At 49.0% G+C, this 18,008-nt stretch overlaps 1 protein-coding gene across 2 annotated transcripts in view; it reads left to right on the top strand.

Annotated features, from left to right (window-relative positions):
• Positions 1-18,008, top strand: part of LOC121661472 (rho GTPase-activating protein 39-like) — a 57,098-nt gene that overhangs the window by 10,798 nt on the left and 28,292 nt on the right. Inside the window, exon 1 of one of the 2 annotated variants that reach the window (XM_042021709.1) lies at positions 12,356-17,808. The exons of the other annotated variant lie outside the window; for it this stretch is intronic. Within the exon in view, the coding sequence (XP_041877643.1) occupies positions 17,612-17,808 (197 nt within the window). The 5' untranslated portion in view covers positions 12,356-17,611. Of the gene's footprint in view, positions 1-12,355; positions 17,809-18,008 lie in introns of those variants that run through there. 2 annotated transcript variants of the gene reach the window in all.

Raw genomic sequence — 18,008 nt, 5'->3', positions numbered from 1 at the left:
AAAGGGTAGGGCTTGCTGGTCATTTTTCAGCCTGGGAAAGAGGCAGCAGCAAGGCCGGAGAAACTGGTGCTGGGAGTGTTTTGCATCTTATGGGTAACCTCAGGTACAGAGGGGTGCAGTGGCATTCCCAGGTTTGCAGAGTGGATTGAATAGCTCACTGAAGGTGAGGAAATCTGTAAGGACCTCACAGAACCAAGCAAGTGGACCAATATGTGACAGATAAGTGTCAGTGTAGGAAAATGTGGTGAACTGGGAAAAATTACCTGTCCTGGGCCTGTTTGATACTCAGTCTGGACCTAGTGGTTATAGCTTGAGAAGAAGCTTGGAGTCATTGACAGTTCTCTGAAATCATCAGTTCTGTCTGTGATATTAGCCAAAGAAACCAAGCAGTTTTGGACACCATCAGCAAGGGAGTTAATAACAAAGCAGAGGACATAATTTTGACCCTCTCCAACACTTTGTTCATGTCTTGGAGGCTGCATGCTGTTCTGATTTCTGCATTGTGAGAAGGACACTGGTGTTAGAGAGACTTCAGTGAAGATGATTAAAACTACTAAGGGACACAGCAGCTGCCTTATGAGGAGAGAGCACAAAAAATTTGTGACTCCTTGGTTTAGAAAAGTCTTGCAGAGCATATGATCAAGGTATGCAAAGTCATGGAGGTAATAGAATCATAGAATGGTTTGGATTGGAAAGGACATTAAAGATCATCTAGTTTCAACCCCCTGTCATGGGCAGGGAGACCTTTCACTAGGCCAGGTTGCTCAGAGTTCCATCCAGTCTGGCCTTGAACGCTTCCAAGGAAGGGGCAGCCACAACTACTCTGGTCAAACCCATTCCAGTGCCTCACCACCCTCAGAGCAAAGAATTTCCTCCTAATATCTAATTGAAACCTAGTCTCAGTTTGAATCGATTCCTCTTTGTCCTGTCACTACATGCTCTTGTAAAAAGTCCCTCTCCATTTTTCTTGTAAGCCCCCTTTAGGAACTGGAAGGCTGCAGTTATGTCACCCCTAAGCCTCCTCTTTTCCAGGCTGAACAAACCCGATTCTCTCAGCCTTTCCTCATAAGAGAGGTGCTCCATCCCCCTGATCAACTTGGTGGCCTCCTCTGGACTGGCTCCAACAGGTCCATGTCTGTCTGGTGCTGAGGACTCCAGAGCTGGATGCAGCACTGCAGGTGGAGCCTCACCTGAGGGGAGTAGAGGGGCAGAACCCCCTCCCTTGACCTGCTGCCCACACTTCTTTTGATGCAGCCAGGACATGGTTGGTTTCTGGGTGCCAGCGCACACGGCCGGGTGTGTGCAGCCTCTCATCCACCAGCACCCCCAAAATCCTTCTCAGCAGGGCTGCTCTCGATCTGTTCCTGCCCCAGTGGGGATCGATACTGGGACTGATACCCAACCCAGGTGCCACACCAGCATCTGGCCTTGTTAAACCTCCTGAGGTTGCCGTGGGCCACTTCTCAAGCTTGTCCAGGTCCCTGTGGATGGCCCTGTCCTTCAGGTGTGTCATCTGCAAACCTGCTGAGGGTACACTTGTTCTCGTCATGTATTAATGAAGATCTTAAATAACACTGGTCCCAATATGGACCCCAGAGGGACCCCACTTGTCACTGATGTCCATTGGGACTCTGAGCCATCGAGCACTACCCTCTGGATGTGACTGTCCAACCGCTTTCTTATCCATCTATCGTGGTTTGGCACTGGCCCAACACCAGGCACCCACAAGAGCTGCTCGCTCACCCTTCTCTGCCGCAGCTGGGCAGAGGAGGGAAAAGGAAAAAAAAAATTACCCAAGGCTTCATGAGCAAGATAAGGACCGGGAGAATAAAACACTTCAAGGGTGAAACAGGTTCAACTTAAGTTGCGAAGTGAATTTATTACTAACAGAGTCAGAGGAGGATAATGAGAAGTAAAATAAGCCCTCAGAACACCTTCCACCCCCCAGCCCCTCCCTCCTTCCCACTAACAGTGCAGGGAGACAGGGCATGGGGGTTTGGTCAGTCCATCACTGAGATTTCCTTCCGCTGGTCCAGGAGAGGAGTCCTTCCCCTGTGCGGCCGGGGGCTCCCTCCCACGGGAGACAGTTCTCCGTGACCTTCCCCGGCGTGGGTCCACTCTCACGAGCAGCAGTCCTCCCAAAACTGCTGCACTGTCAGTCCCTCCCATGGGCACACAGTCCTCCCAAAACTGCTGCACTGTGGGTCTCTCTTTCCACGGGCTGCAGTCCTCCAAGGCCAGGCTGCTCCAGCCTGGAAGCAGGGCCCTCTCTCTCCACCGGGACTCCCACTGGATCACAGCCTCCTCCAGGCATCCACCCGTTCTGGCACGGGCACCTCCCCCAGGGGCTGCGGGTGGATCTCTGCACCCCCCGTGGATCCCCAGGGGCTGCAGGGGCACGGCTGCTTCACCGTGGTCTTCACCATGGCCTGCAGAGGAATCTCGGCCGCGGTGCCTGGAGCACCTCCTCCCCCTCCTTCTTCCCTGCCCTTGGTGTCTCCCTGTTGTTTCTCTCACATGTGCTCACTTCCTCCTCTTCTCTAGCTGCAATTAAAACTGTGCATGCCCCACTTTGTTTTGATTTCTTCTGAAATCTGTTATCACAGAGGTGTTACATCATCCCTAATTGGCCCAGCCTTGGCCAGCAGCATGTCCATCTTCAGAGCCACCAGCCATTGGCTCTGCTGGACATGGTGGGAAGCTTCCAGCAGCTTCCTTACAGGAGCCATCTTTGTGGCCCCCCTGCTACCTAATGCCAGCCTGTGCCAAACCAATACACCATCTAACAGTCCACTCATTCAATCCATCTCTCTCTGATTTAGAGAGAAGGATGTTGTGGGGGTCTGTTTCAAAGGCTTTACAGAAGTCCAGATAAAGGACATCTGTGTCCCCCCCTTGTGTACGGAGCTGTGCCATTGTACAAGGCCACTGGCTTGGTCAGGGAGGACTTGCCCTTGATGAAGCCATGCTGGCTGTCCTGAATCACCTCCATGTCCTTAGCAGAGCTTCCAGGAGGGTCTGTCCCGTGGTCTTCCCAGGCACAGGGGTGAGGCTGACAGGCCGGTAGTTCCCAGGGTCCTCCTTTCTACGCTTTTAAAAGATGGGGACAGTGTTTCCCCTTTTTATGATTAAGTTGAATTTTTTCTACCACGTCTTGTGTGGCCCTAGAATTTTGGGCACTTGGTGAAACCTAAAGGAGATTGGTTTATAGCAGATAGGAGGAAGGCCATTTATTTTACACAATCTGTGATTAACTTCTGATTTCAGTGTTCTGAGGGGTTGTGGATGCAAAAGGCATCATCATGTTAAAAAACGTTTGGGTAAATTTATGGACAGCCAGTCTGAGATAGTTACTAGGAAGAACAGCCAGCCATGTGCCTTTAGCATCTGTAATACGTGTGTGGATTCTTGAGGAATGAGGGACAAGATGGAGAAAGGGCATGACCAGGCTTACGTGTTTTGCTTAACAAACCTCCTTGAGTGTCTCTCCTGTAGGCAGAATGGAGGGGGCACTTGGTTTTTCCAAAGGTGCATGTCTTATGCTTTTCAAAGTTTCCAGAAACCAGCATTAAGTGGGAACATAAATAGGTGTGATGTGTTGGGGAAGAGCCAATATGGCTTTTGTGGACCAAAACTGAGCTATGTGACTCCACTGGTACTTGGAAGGTGTTTCTGAGTACATGGCAGGGGTGATCAAGTGGAGTGGTCTAGTGGACCTCACTGAAAGGTTTTGGCACAGGGTATCAAGGAAAAGTCCATCATGGGATGCATGGGTGAATAAATGATTATTAGGCTGCAAAGATGAGGAGTAGATGGTCAGACTTTACAGAGGAGGGAAGTCCTCGGGGAGCTGGGGTGGGATCTCTGCTGCTCACAGTGTTTGTACCTGATCTAGAAATGGGGATGAAAGTGGTGGCTGGGGAAGAGCAAATGAGGGAAGAAATCCTGAGCACTGAAATTCAGGAATGAATTGAGGGTAACAGGTGGTCCTGGAAAGTGTCAGCACCCTGTGCTTGGTGCTCAGCAGTGCTGCAGGAAGGGAAGTGGAGGCTGGAAACAGCAAAGAGGGAAGCAAAGGACAGAACAGTTCACAACATCATTGTGGTCTGCTGCCAGGTTGGATATTGAATGTCGGGTCACCCCATCTTTGAAGAGGCCTTGCTTTAAGTGCCTCTACAATTTTTTGCTCTTTTTTTTTTTATCAGTGGCAAATACTATGTACTGGGTACATAGTATTTGGCAGATGAAGACTGTCTAGGTGGATATTGAATAAAAAGCAAAGTTGAATGTGGTCCAGGTTTCTGCCCCAATCCATCAGCCATGCCACTGCAGAAGGACAGAGAGTGGTGCCTGCTTTGATGTCTTCCTGGATTTGTCTCTTTTTTGCTATCTTCCTTGCCACTGCTGAAAGTGAAAAGCTCAGTTTTGGATTGAACACAAGCTAATAAATGTGTGCGGTTTTGGTGGGAGAAAACAAAAGGAACTTGTTTTGGGCACCAAATCAAAAAGTGTATTGTTCTCGCCCCACTGTTCACTGTTACCATGTATAGCAATTACTGCCATGGCAACACATATTTTCATGAACCAGCCAAGATCTTCCAGAGCTGCAACATAACTTCTGATACTTGCTCATTGTGATGCTATTAATAACTGTGTTTCCCCCCATCATAGCCAGGAAGCTCCTTCTTCCTCATGTACCAAGTGCAAGGAATAAGCTCATTTTAAATCAATGTGGGGAGAAGTGACACTGCGGATTTCCTGGATTTTTTTTGTTCTGGAGATCCTGTCTAGTGCTGCCAGCTCTGCAGCCACCTCCTGAGCTGAGATGTCTCTTTTGTGCCATTTATAAGTCTCAATTTTCTTTTTAATTCCTTTTCTCTTTTTTTTGCCCCTTTCTCCCCCTTCTTTTAAACCAGGACAAACAGATGACACATATTTACTCCTCCAGCTATGCAAAGTAGCTTAAGTGTTTGCTTCAGTCTGACTTGGTCAAGGGGAGAACCTGGCGCAAATTAAACATGATCTGGGCCAGGCTCTGGTCTGCATGATTTCTTTACTTACCTCCTGGTTATTTAAACAAGATAAACCCTGGGTATTTAAAATTGCAGTTCAACTGTTCTTGGCACTAGTTGAATTTAGCTGAGTTTAAAACCCCCCAAGTGCATATCCACTTTTCCCAGCTGCATTAGCATGCCTGCATGAATCTCCTTTGAGTTGGAATTGTGTCAAAAATACCATCACCAGGTCTTTTGACACCTTTTAAAGAGCTGTGGTAAAGGTGAAACCTGGGCTTTTGCTTAAGGTGGTGTTTCACTTGAGCCTGAGCATCTGTGAAAGGCTGCAATGGGTGCCTGTGAACTGGGGTCACGAGTCTGTCCCCAGCTCTGGTTCTGGGTGTACACAAGTCACAGCTGCAGTTGTCCAGTTTCATCCCTCCAGAGGAAGGAGTTATTTTGCCAGGCCAGTCTCCTCTCATTCAGGGAGGAGCTGTAATACAGCTAATAGTTAATACAGCTATTAACTGTAAAACCTTCCCTCCCCTTCCTCACCAACTTGAAAGTTTTTTTGGCAGTCTTGAAACTTGCAGCTTCAGATGTCACTGTCTTTGATATTGTGCTTTCCCTGATCTCCCTGACTTACTGGATTGATAACCTACTGTCGTTAATGGAGAGAAAGTGAAAACAGGGAATTCTTTATCCTACCAACCTCCTTGGAGAGGCTGAAGAAATGAGCATATGCCCTGCAAAAGGCTGGTCCAAAGCAAGGAGTAATTGTGATGTCCACAGTGAGTGACTACATCCTTCTTTTATCGTTGCTCTCCTCATTTCCTGGGATGGTCTGTAGTACCTCCAGAGGTGCTGCCAAGGGCTGAGTCTTCCTGGGAGGGCAACATATGCCATGAGGGACTACCTCCTTCTGCAGCCCAACTGTTTTTTCCTGAGCATCTCCAAGAAACAACTGAGACCCTTTTTGAGAGCCTTCAGTGACACAGCTATTCACCACAAACTGCCTTCTTGTGGACGCTCAGGAATCATAGAATATGCTGAGTTGGATGGGACCTATCAGGATCTTTGAGTCTACCTTCTGGGTCTGCACAAGACACCCCAGTTATCCTACCCTGTGCCTGAGAGTGTTGTCCAAATGCTTCTTGAGCTGACAGGCTTGGTGCTGTGACTGGTACCCTGGCGAGCCTGTTCCAGTGCTCAGCGACCCTTTGGGTGAAAAACTTTTTCTTGGTGTCCAACCTAAACCTCCTCCAACTCAGCTTCATGCTGTTTCCTCAAGTCCTGTCACTGGTCACAAGAGAGAAGAGATTGGTACCCGTCCCTCCGCTTCCTCTCGTGACTGTGTTGAAGACTGCAATGAGGTCTACCCTGGTTAATCCCACCTTTGTTTCGGTGGCATGGTGAGAGCAAAGGCAAATTTGGGGCTTTAACTAATTGCACTTTGTTTTGTGAAGTCTAACATCTGCAAGATTGAAGAAATGTTCAGTTTTAAAAAAGCTATGACTGCATTTTGAGGCAAGGTCAAGCACCTCTGTCTTTGTTTCTAATTAAATCAAGCCAGAGCTTGTTAATGACAAAGCACTGGAACTATACATAACTAGTACTTTTGTTTACTTGGAGTTTGAGATGTTACTGTAGTCACTGCTGGTCCTGCAGATGCAAGTATGTAGCAGACAAAGCAGAAGTTGAAATACAGCTCCCGGGATGTGACGCCTACTCACACTGTAATGTTGTAGAGACGATCAGGAAAAGAATGTCAGTTTGGGGCAACAATTGAGCATGCCTTTCCTTTTGGAGGAAGCTTTTTTTCATGGTTTATTACATCAGAATAAAAACCAATATAAAGTAGTCAAACATGGGCTGTGGTTTTCATTCCAGATTAGCTGAGAATTTGCTCAGGGATAGGTGAGCTTTCCAGGGCTGGAGCTGTGCATAGGGCAGGGACCCATGTGCTTCCCTGTGGGCAGGCATGCAGGAGGGACCAATGCTGTGGGTCCAGTGCATTGGCTTTGCAATATCCTGACTCTGTTGTGTCTAATGTGCTTGTTGTTCAACAATTCCTGTGGGCAAAACAAATTGAAGGACCTCTTTTCCATGAGATACTATTTTTTCTTACTTATTGTTTTATAAAGAGTTTATGAACTTTGTGCCTGAGGTTTTCAGCTATTTACTTACCGCCTCTCTTTCTTTGCCAGAGGAAGTTGGTGTGCTTTGGGCTGGAGAAAATGATGACACTGAAGTGGCTCCTCTGCACAGAGTCCTGTTGGGATGAGCTTCCTGATGGCAGCTTGCAGCACAGGAGAGAGTTGTTTGTTTGCAGACGGTTATTCCTTTGACTCGCTGCCAGCTTGCTCCTATTCCTTGCCTTTGACTTGCAACCAAATTCCTCTGCCAGCTTGGCATTGTAGTGGTTAACTTGAGTCACACATAGCAAGCTTGGACAGCTAATACTTTCAAGAGCTTCACTGCATTTGTTCCTTCATGGTTTTTTCAACAGAGTTGGCAGAGACAGCTGCAGCTGGAGAGATTTGCTGAAGAACGAATCAGCCTAAAAAAGTTGTGATGAAACACTGTTATATTTGTTTTGTGCTTTTAGCCCACAGTGTTTTGTGGACTCTGCTATCTGAGAAATAACCTGGTCTTTTGCTGTCCGTGGCTGTGTTGTGCATGAGTTTTCAAGGGACCCTGTTTTTCAGTTCATAAATGACTGGCAGCCCTTTAAATGAACAGAGACAGAGGGCCATTATTTTGCTAATGTCACACTTCCAGGAAGGTAGCTGCCTCAAATATGTAGCTTTGTTGAGTGGTGCTTGAAAGCATTACGCTCTGTGATCTGGCTGCTTGTAGGGCGTCCTCAGCTGGCACCTGGGGTGACACTGTCCGGTTGTGCATGGCCTGGCTGTGCAGGTTCTCCACCCTGTAATTACAGTCTCAGTCTGCTCCTGTTCGTGACCACTGCGGGCTCATGTGCTGCCTTTAGGAAAGCTAAAGTTGTCATGTTTTTTTGATGGTTTGGTGGAGTTATTTTAGATCAGAGGTGGGTCTCCTGAGAGGTCCTTCAAGTCCCCAACCCTGCATGCTCTCACTATGGTGGCCATTCAGTCCTGAGGTCCTGGCTCGATGGGTTTCCCTTTGCTGGTTCTGGAAGTTTCTTTTCTGTTCCTGTCTTCCCTGTCTTCACCCTCTGACACTGTTCAGAAATCTCTGTAAATGTTTTCTTGTCATTGCTCAGTGTTCTCTTCTGCAGCAAACAAATATCTCTGTGCATGATGCAAATGAGCCTTGGGACTTGGCTATTTACTTTGTTCTGTTCTGGCTGCTGTGGGCTCTCTCTTCCCTTCAGTGATGATGGTACAGGAATGATTGTTCTTTTGCCCTCCTGTATGGGGAAACTCTGCTGCACTGCAGTGTATTTACGTCTGTGCGATGCCTGGCATCATGTCACTGAGCCCAGGACGGTCCGTGTACAGAAATGAAGACGATCACTCACTGCAGAGTCCCGTTCCTCCCACAGTGTGCAGGTTGTGGGTTGCTCCCAGGGTACTGGAGCAATTGTTCGGTTTATGTGGTGGTGCACCTTTCCTAGAACAGCTTCGGATTGTGGAGCCTCCTGTTCCCAGACTGCTTTCCTTGGCATCAACTGTCTGAGGCAGCAGCTGCTGGGCCCCTGGCTGCAAGGGCTTCATGGCAATGCTGGGGGGAATCCCTGAAATCGGTAGTGGTGACATAGGAGGCAGGGAAGAATAAATCTCAGTCCTGAAGCAGCTGGGCAGCAAGCTAGATAAATCAAGACTTTTGTCAGTAATTATAGAATGACAGGGCAGCGGGTGCTGCCGTGTCCTTGAAATAGCAGGGATATCACTGGTGTGACATTACTTGCTTTGGCCCAGGGAGATCATTTGATGTATGCCTCTTCTCCAGGGCTCTGGGTTCTTGCCCTATGTCATTTTGGCAGGTATAACTCCTTCAGCTTAACAGCACAATGCTCTTCACCCAGGGTGCAGCATTGCCAGCACTGGGAAATGTCACCCTGCTTAGGTCCAGTTTGCTTCTGTTCAGCAGCTGCCAAGAGGTGTGGGTGTCTTATAGGTCTGTCCAGCTTTCTGGTCACTGACCAGGGTTTGAATCAGCAGGTAGTGCTAACAGGTGCTGGGGCCCATTGAGAAGGTGAGAGACTCATGCATGGGTTCCATCTCCATCCTTTCCTTTTGTTTGTATGCATCCCCCTTATAAAAACATGAACAGCCCAGGCCTGATTTTAGAGTTTCATTTATGCTGGGAGGCTCTTAGCTGCTTTGAGTGCCATTGTGGGCAGATCCTGTATGACTTGGTGCCTGCGCACACACTCAGAAGTGGATGAAGCTCAGGTCTGCTCCAACTGGCATCATTTGTCTTAGCTTGGTGTGTTCCAAGAAGACATGGAGAAAGTAGATCTATAACTTGGGTTACCTGCCTGCAGAGATTTACACTCCTGGAAGGATGTGGCTGGTGCATCTGGCAATGACCTTGAATGAGTCCTGCTGCCCCCTTGAGTGGGACCCTGTACAGGTGGGATGACTGTGGTGATGACCATTGAGCCGTGCTTGCAGTGTGCCTGCACAAATCCTCCCTGAAACTAGGAGCATCACCATGGGGGTGATGGGAGGGCATCAGGCTGCTTCCCTGGGGCTGAGCCCAACATGCTGCTGTGGGAGAGCACCAGGGGTGGAATGTAGGCAGCCACAGCCACAGCCATCATTTGTTGCTGAACTGGCAGGTTGTCCTGGAATGCCTTCACCTAAGCAACTGTGAAATATTTCCTCTCTAGGATATTGATAAAATTGAAGTTTTCCCATGTAAATCCTGCATACTGGGGACGAAGTCTAGTTATGAGCATGTTGAGGTGGGATGCAGTCACCCATCAGGTGCAGTGGTGGTAGTATCAGTCCCAGTCCTGGTCCCATTCCAGTGACCGACCTGACCACATGTCCTGGGATTGATGCAGCCTGAGGCTGTGCATGTAGGAGGCCAGCACCGAGCTGTGCCAGGCCTCAGCTCCCTGCCAGGGCAGCGCGTGTCCCCTGGGCAGGGACTGTCCGGCTGGCACCGAGCTTCCCCCCACAGCTGCCTGCCCTCCAGCAGCTGGGGTTTGGATGCAGCTGTGGATGCATGCAGCACATTTTGGAAGGAGAGGGGATGAAAACTGCCAGGTTTTTTTTTTCTTCTGCAACTTGTTCTTAAATGCTCAGCCCATAAAAGGAAAAATAACTCTGCTGAAGCGTTCATTGAGCTTAGGAGGTGCCACTGTGTCTGGGGCAAACCAGAGCTTTGGAGTGGCTGTTTAAGTACTGGGGTTTTGAGCTTGTGCTCTGACCTGCAAAATGAAAACCCCAGCCATGGTGGCAGGAGAGACCCAGGGTATGCCATGACAGCAGCTTGGGGGCTGGACAGGGTGTCAAGGCAGGTCCCGTAGCCTGAGGAAGCTGGCTCACTTCTCTGCTCTGGCCTGGGACTCAAGCTCCACAAATGATTTTGTTCCTCAGCAAAACTCCTGGGCTGGCTGGGACGGATAGGCAGGAGAGGTCACCCACCAGATCTGTGTCCCTGGCCAGCCTGTGGATCATTGCAAAGAGTGGAGGGAAGCACCTGTAAACTTCTTGATGTGGAATGCTTTTTGACATCTCTTTTGCCTTCTGCTGAGGCTACAGTGTCCTCAGCTGGTCTCTATAGCCATAACACAGTTCAAGGTGCTCGCCCTCAATGACAATTTGGGGACAGAGAGAAGTGAGAGGCCCTTGGCCTCTGAGGGAGCAGCAGGTAGCCCTCTGTGTCTTCGACAGAGGAGCTGCAGCAGGAGCCTGTACTTACTGTAGCTCTTTGGTGAAGAGCTGTGCCCAGTCTGCATCACCAAGATTTTTTTAATGGGAGCGGATTTTACTGCTCCTCCTGCCCTCAGGTGCAATTTCCTTTAGGGTTGGTTTGAGCAGTCCCCTGGTGCCTGTCTCCAGTACATGAACTCCTCCTACTCAGAGTACTCATCCAGCAGGTGCTTTGTGTTTTGTCTCAAAGCTGTGAAAGCAGGGGTGTTTTCTGTCCCTTGCTCTTCCCTCTGTTGCAGAATCCCCCATCCTGTGAAGGGGGGATGAAGGATGGGGTGGGGATGAGCAGCAGTTCAAGCCCTTCTGTCTTCCCCTCCCCTTGAGGTGCTCTCTGTGTGGCTCCATGGAGTGATTTCAGGACCTGAATCAGTCCAAACTTGGTAGGCAGCACTTAGTGCAGAGTGGATGGTGGAGAAACATGAAGGTTGCTGTGGGAGTGTATGTGCTGCCCTCCCTTCTTGCTGACATGCAGGGCTCTAGGATGCCTGTGCATCCATCCCACCCAAGATTCAAGTACTGGTCTTGGGCTGTGGGGCCTTATGCTTTTGAGACTGTTCTGGACTTTATTTTAAGCTGATTATCATTGTGGCATGTCTTGTCATGGTGTCTGTCCTACCTTATGCCCCTCCGTTTGTAGAGATCTCAGGACATCCCACCTGTGTCCTGAAAGTCCTTGTTTCTTACTTCTTTCTCTATGAGACAGGATCTTGGAGGAATTTGTTAGTTTTGGTGTTGCCCCAACCCGCTCCCGTGGAATGAGCTACCCCTTTGTTGTCTGTTCTGCTCTGGATTTGGGGTGAATAGAGAGGCTAATAGCAGCAAGATGGAGCCAGCAATGCTGGCACCTGGGCTGAGGGAAAGTTTGGGAAAGCCAGGAAAGAGACAAGAGCTGACAGAGTCCAAGCAACCAGAAAGCCACCAAGTTTCCTATCTGACAGCTTCGTCTTTGAAAATACTACCTAGCAGAAGGCTTGGGGCTTTGGTTGTGTTTGTTTCATTGTTTTTTGGGTTTTTTTTAATTAAAAACACCAAAGTAATGAGATGCTTTTTGTGATAAGACCTTTTCCAGGCTCTCTTGTACTCCTAACCCACTCAAACTATGGTGTTATTCTCTCTTCTCTGTGCAATGTGTTGCCAGGCTGGGCTCTGCTTTCAGAGGCCTGTCTCTGTTCCGCTCTTGCTGGAGCTAAGTGTTATGTGCTCAGGCTTTGAGCAATCAGCATTTGTTCTGGATTTTCACAGTGTGGTCTGTCTCTGGCAAAGCAGAGGTTGGTTTGTTTGCATAGTGCTTATTTTCAGGAGCAAGAGAGTTTTATGAACAGGGTGACATTATATTTATTTTAGTTCCTCTATAATTTTTGTTAGAAGGAGACGTGTATTCAAAAGAAGTTCATTATATATATATGTGTGTGTGTGTGTGTGTGTGTGTGGATGGATGGATGGATGGATATGTGTATGTGTGTAGGAGGGAGATGTTTGTTTTGGTTACTTTTTTTGTCCTAAGATGTAAATTGCAGCTTTTCTGGGCTCAGCTGAGAGAAGGCAGTGAATAAATCCTGAATTGTCTGACTCAGCTGCTGTAGGATTACCATAAGGAGCCAATGCTAAAGACCTTCTGGAGGCTCTCTACAGCTCCAGGATAGAGATGAGTTCTGCAGCCTTGTCCTGGCTTTGATGTACAAATCTGAGTGAGTCGGAGCCACCTGGAGGTTGCACTTGGTTTCTCAGCGTCTGCACTAAGTGAATTTTTCTGAGGTGGCTTTGCCTGTTGTGCAGAAGGTGAAGGGGCAAGCATGATTGTCTTAAAAAAAAATCTGTGGTGATGTTTGAGTTGTTGAACACAGCCCGGGCTGTTCTTCAATCAGCCAGGAGCCTGGACCCACAGAGGAGCAGCAATGTCAGCAGCAATGATGCCTCTGGGATGGTACCCACTCCCCATTCCTGAACTGGTTTGCCACAGTCTGCTTCTGGGGCCTCCTTTTAGAGGACTCAGGATGGTGACTATGGCTTCATTCTCCGTATGACTGCTTCTACTCCTTTTCCTGGGTCCTTTGTCCAATGCTCTGTTAACAGCAAATGAAAGAGGATTTGAACTCGTCTCTGTAGGGCAGATAATTTCAGATGCCCATCCCCATCACCTCAGTTCTTTGCTGCAGCAAGTAGCCCTGCACACACTTCTCTGCCTTTGGCTGGTGTCACACCGTGGTCGGTCTCTGGGAATTGTACTTCACTCTGTGTGTGTGTGATGGCCAAACTCCATTTCCCCTCCTCAAGGAGGACCTGTTAACAAGGCACTTAGTTTTAGCATTGGCACATCCTCAGCTGGATGATCACTGATGATGGCAACAACTGGCATCTTTGTCTTGGGGCTGGCATTGAGTGTGCTGCAGGCCTCCTTTGAGGGCATTAGTCTTGAAAAATCTCACTTGATATGGAGCCATGTTTGGCCAAGAAGGGCTTGGTACTGCCCCAGCTCTCTGCAGGGCTCATCCCAAGGAAGGAAAGTGAGGGAAGGAGGTGGGATCTTGGCTTGGAGCACAGAAGTCCAAAAATTACAGAGCATGGAAATGAAATGGGAGACCAAGTCATAAGAGGTCTCTTTGTAGCCACGCAGAGGGGTTTGCTGGCAGCCTGGTGTGAAGCTCCCTGGGGCAGGTGATTCCCATGGCTATTCTTGGTGCTCTCTTCCCCTTGGTGGGGGTTTGCCTCCTCAAGCTGGTGCTGAGCGGCTTCCACAGGTAATGAGTGGGGCTGGAGTTCACATCAAGCCAATCTTGAGCTGACAGCTCCGGCTAAGGAAACATCTCTACTATTCTTACTTTTGGAGAGCCTTGAAAAGAACTTGTGGTGTCCCGGAACTGTGCTTGGCTGCCTGGGCTATGTCAGTTGGGTGATGGTGGCAGGAAAACCAGCTGTCCTGTGAGGGAGTGGCTGTTTGACTTCTTGGAGTTCCTCAGCTCTTCGTGCAAGTGACTCTTCTCCTGCACCTGGTCCTTTCCTTTTCTGGTCCTGCTCAATTCTCTGTAGTTATAATATTTTATTCCTTCCTAGACCTACTAAGCATTTACAGTCTTTGTGAGAAGATCTAATCAGGAGATGCTTGCAGATGCCCTTTCAGGATAAAATACCATTTTAAAAAAAATTACTGCTATCATTTTTTATTCTGAGGCTTTACCAAGCAGGAGTGGCAGCCAGGAGGAACTCAAGCTGGTTTTGAAGGAGCAAAGTTTGTGCATGTCCATCCCCTGTGTCCTTGAGACTGCAGGACAGAGCGCAGCAGCTTAGCTCTTACCTGTACTGTCTATTACAACACTTCATTAAAAAAACAGCTGCCCATCTGTGAGGCAAAGCCTTTGGATGGGACCAAATCTGTTTGCCTACATGAGATGTGATTGTGCACAAAAAGCCTTATGCTTTCTCCTGCTTTTAGCGTGCCTGGTGCACCATCCCATTCACAGCACCCTGCTACTTGGGGACTGACCCCTGCCATGGCCTTGCCGCTCCTCCAAAACATCAGTATGCTTGAGGCACAAGCCTTCACAGTCGGAGGCTTTGCTTGCTGGAGTGAGCAGCTGGAGCTGTGTCCTGTTTCCCAGCTATGAGATCTGGAATTATTACTGGAAGTATTACTCAGGACACACAGGAAGCTCCTGGAATCTTTGACAATACAGGAGGATGCACATTGGGAATGTGGGTCGTTATTGGAAGCAAGTGGGGATTTTTTTGAAATCCCTTCATCTTGCAGGCTCTGGTGACTGTGTTAGTTTCCTGGAGCCATTTTGATGCCAGCAGGCTGCCTGTCCTGTGCTCGGGCTGTGGAGGGGTTTGGTCTGGGACTGCAAATGGGGCCTGCAGGGAAGTCCTGTTATGGGGACGCTGCGTCCCAGGAACTGAGACAAACTGAAACCACTGCTGTGATCCTGCTGGTGGGAGCAGGCGCTGCAGTGCTAGTGGGAGTGGGCACACACTCTGTGGTTGCTGCATTCCTCAGTGCTTGGAGCTGAAAGGACAGGGAAAAGCATTATTTAAACCATTCCCAGGAAACTTCTTTAACCTTGTGAAGTGGAATATGAATTAATATTTTTTTAAATTCCAATTTACGGCCTTATCTCTCTGCAATCCTGGGCTTATCACGTCTTTCCAGAGTTCCTGATGTTATGTTCGAGGTTTGTGTGGCAGCCTGGGGCTGGCACTGCTCCAGGAATGTGCTCCTTGTTTTTCCTCTTCTTTCTTTGCATGAGTGTGATTGCACCAAACTCTTTAGTATTTCAATGTGTTTTGTGCAGATTTTTTTCCCTGGTTAAATTCCACCTCAGTCATCCTCAGCCCCTCAATTTTAAGGGGAGCAAAGAGGTCACCCACCTAAGTCATCCACTAAGTGTCTTTGCAAGAAAAGATAAATATAAGCTTGTTAAAATGGAAAACAGAAGTTAGCAACACACACTCTGTTATGGCCAAGTGCTGTGAGAAGAATTTGTTGTTTTCAATAGCTTGCACTTAACAGAAAATAGCTGACATCTCCTCTCTGCTGACGAGCAGCAGCGTGGATACAGCCATTGGTGTTCCAAAGCTTTGCTAACCCATTTGCTGGCAAAACAGATCAAACACAGTATGCTCTTGAACATTAAGAATGCTGATGGCTAACTGACTCTTGATCACTTAGGGTCTTGCAAGATGTTTTGTATTTTTTCTTCCTTGCCAGACAAATCCTCCAGAGCTGTCTCTGGTCTTCTTCCCAGGCTCATCTCCATGTGTGTTTTTGTGCTGCTTTCCTCTTCCAGCCCTTCCAACCTGCTCTCCTCCTCTTGTCCCCTCCCAAAAGTGGCAGCCCATGTCCCCCACCTTTGGGTGAAGCTCCTCCACATTCCTGCACCAATGGCAGCCTCTCCCCACTCCCCGAAGCTGCCAGTGAGCCACCTGGGTCTAAGTGCCCTTCTCAGTCCTCTCTGCCCTTTTCCTATTGTGTGCCTGTCCTTGTGAAGAGTTTTGGTGGTCTTGGACACTGCTCCCCTTGCGTTCCCTCTGAGCTGTCCCTTGGACCCTCCATGCCAGTTCCTTGTTCTACCTGCACTTTGTAGTTGCTCTCTCCATAGACATGCTCAACTTGCTCTGTTCCCAGCACTGCTGGGCTCTGCTGCTGCTCTTGGTTTTCCCTTTTATACCTTGTTTATGGGTGATTCCTCTGCAGCTGCTGATGCTCTTGATGATCTCAGTGATTTCTTTTTTTGTGCTTGCTTGTGGTTTGACATTGCAGCTGCAAGGGAAGAACAGAGCTGGTTCTGCAGTTCCCAGCCTGAGCCATGGCATGGGGTGCTGGTGTGGCTGTTACGTTGCACCTTAAATCAAATAGACGAACTGATGTTGTTTTGACCCAAAACCAGCAAACAACAAACCAGATGTTTTCCAAACACAGGGTTTTCTAAGTGGGATCCATTTGCAAGCACACTCTTGGCAGTGCCTTGCCATGCTCTGGTGATGGGAAACCAGCAGGAACTTGTGCCATGGGGAAAAGTGGTGTGCTCTGTTCCCAGCTCCTTGTTGGTCAGTGCGAACAGTTGTGATGGTGGTACTGTGGGGTGGTTGAGCACATCTGCCTGAAAACTGACCTATGACACAAAAGAAGGCCTCCACCCAGATCAGCTTTCCAAACCAGCCTGTCTGTGGTAGCCTGACTGTCAGCCCTACATGAGAATGCATGGAGGTCAGTGTTGCGTAGTAGATGTTGTGGCAGGGGAATTGCACCTTTTCAGAGACAGTTCACGTTTATTTTGTGTTGAATTGACTTTGTACCTATCAATTTTGAATCCTCAGAGCGTTGAGGAACAGCCTGCTTTTTATGGGTGCATGCCAGACTGCTCAGAATTGATTGCTGTCAATCAAACCAACATTTTTCCTAGCAGGGAGGTGCAATGTGCAACTAAACCCTCACCTAGACTTGCCTGGTGATAGGAGACATGCTGACCTTCCTCAGAAAGCCAGGGCAGAGCCGAAGACTGGGCTGCCCTGCCAGGAACTGCCTCCTCTCCCATAACCATGCCAGCAGGGCTGGGCACAGGAGCCCGGGCTGCCGTTTCGGGTACTGCAGTGTTGCTACCATCACTCCTGACCCTTCTGAGGACCTGCAGGCTGGCAGCAGAGGGTGTGAGAGGGATGAAGTGGGATCTCCCTTCTCCTGCTTCTGCTGTGGGAATAGCTTCTTCTGTCGTGCCCTCGCTGCAGAGCAGCTGGAGGTTGTCAGAGTGAGCCCCTGGGCAGGAGCAGGTTTCAAGGGGGACCTAGGACCTGTCCTCTTCATATGGCTTTTATTAATAACAAAATTAACTTGGGTTAACTAGGGCCTCCTTCCTGCAGCCTCCACCAACACAGGGTGGAGGCCAGGCCTTGAGGGGTGAGAGCAGGAGCTGAGGGGCACATGTTGTTTTTCAGCATGCTGAGCATGTCACCGGGTTCAGGATTGCTTTAGTGGCAGCATCTCTCCTTTGTGGAGGGAAACTTCATTGGGGTTTGCACTCCATTCTTCCATTTACCTGGGCTATCCAAAATGGTTTGGGCTACTACACTGAGGAGGCATTGGCTTTGCTGAGCCCCTCAGGCCAGCTCTTTAGGGTTGGTATGTCAGTGATAAGGTCGATGTGCCACGTATGACAGCTATGCAGCCCAACACCTCTGCATCAAAACCACTGTGCTGATCTGCCTGAAAACCAGGCTTACAGCACTGCCTGCCTTGCTCTCACTGACTGGGCTAGCATGGGTGCTGGTAAAGAATTCTGGGGGCTCAAGGGGTTCTTTAGGGCTGCAAAAGGGTTGTGGATCAGCAGCAGGGCCTGTCCGTTGGGTCACCTTACACCCTTGAAAGCTCTGTCCCATCAGCCGAGGAGGGGGAAGAGCCTGCAATGGAGATGGTCTCATCCACCAGTCATTCCTCACATGTACCTTTTCCACAGGTAAGCATGGGCTCTGAGCAGAGTCCATGGGACCCAGAAGTCCCTTCCAGTCCCACAGCATGTGGGGGCTGTGGGCAGGCACTTGCATGGAGCAGGCTGCCTGCATTGTTGGGAGCCAGGCCTTTGGTCTCCCCAGGTGGAACGTGCAGCTGTCAAAAGGAGCAGATCCTGCTCTGCAGATCCTCCCTGGTCTTGAAAGC

This window comes from Corvus kubaryi, unplaced genomic scaffold (genome assembly GCF_017639235.1).
Source record: "Corvus kubaryi isolate FWS band 111438036 unplaced genomic scaffold, C.kubaryi_AGA036_p1.0 37157, whole genome shotgun sequence".
Taxonomy (NCBI): Eukaryota; Metazoa; Chordata; class Aves; order Passeriformes; family Corvidae; genus Corvus; species Corvus kubaryi.
This window is presented reverse-complemented; position numbering and strand designations above follow the sequence as displayed.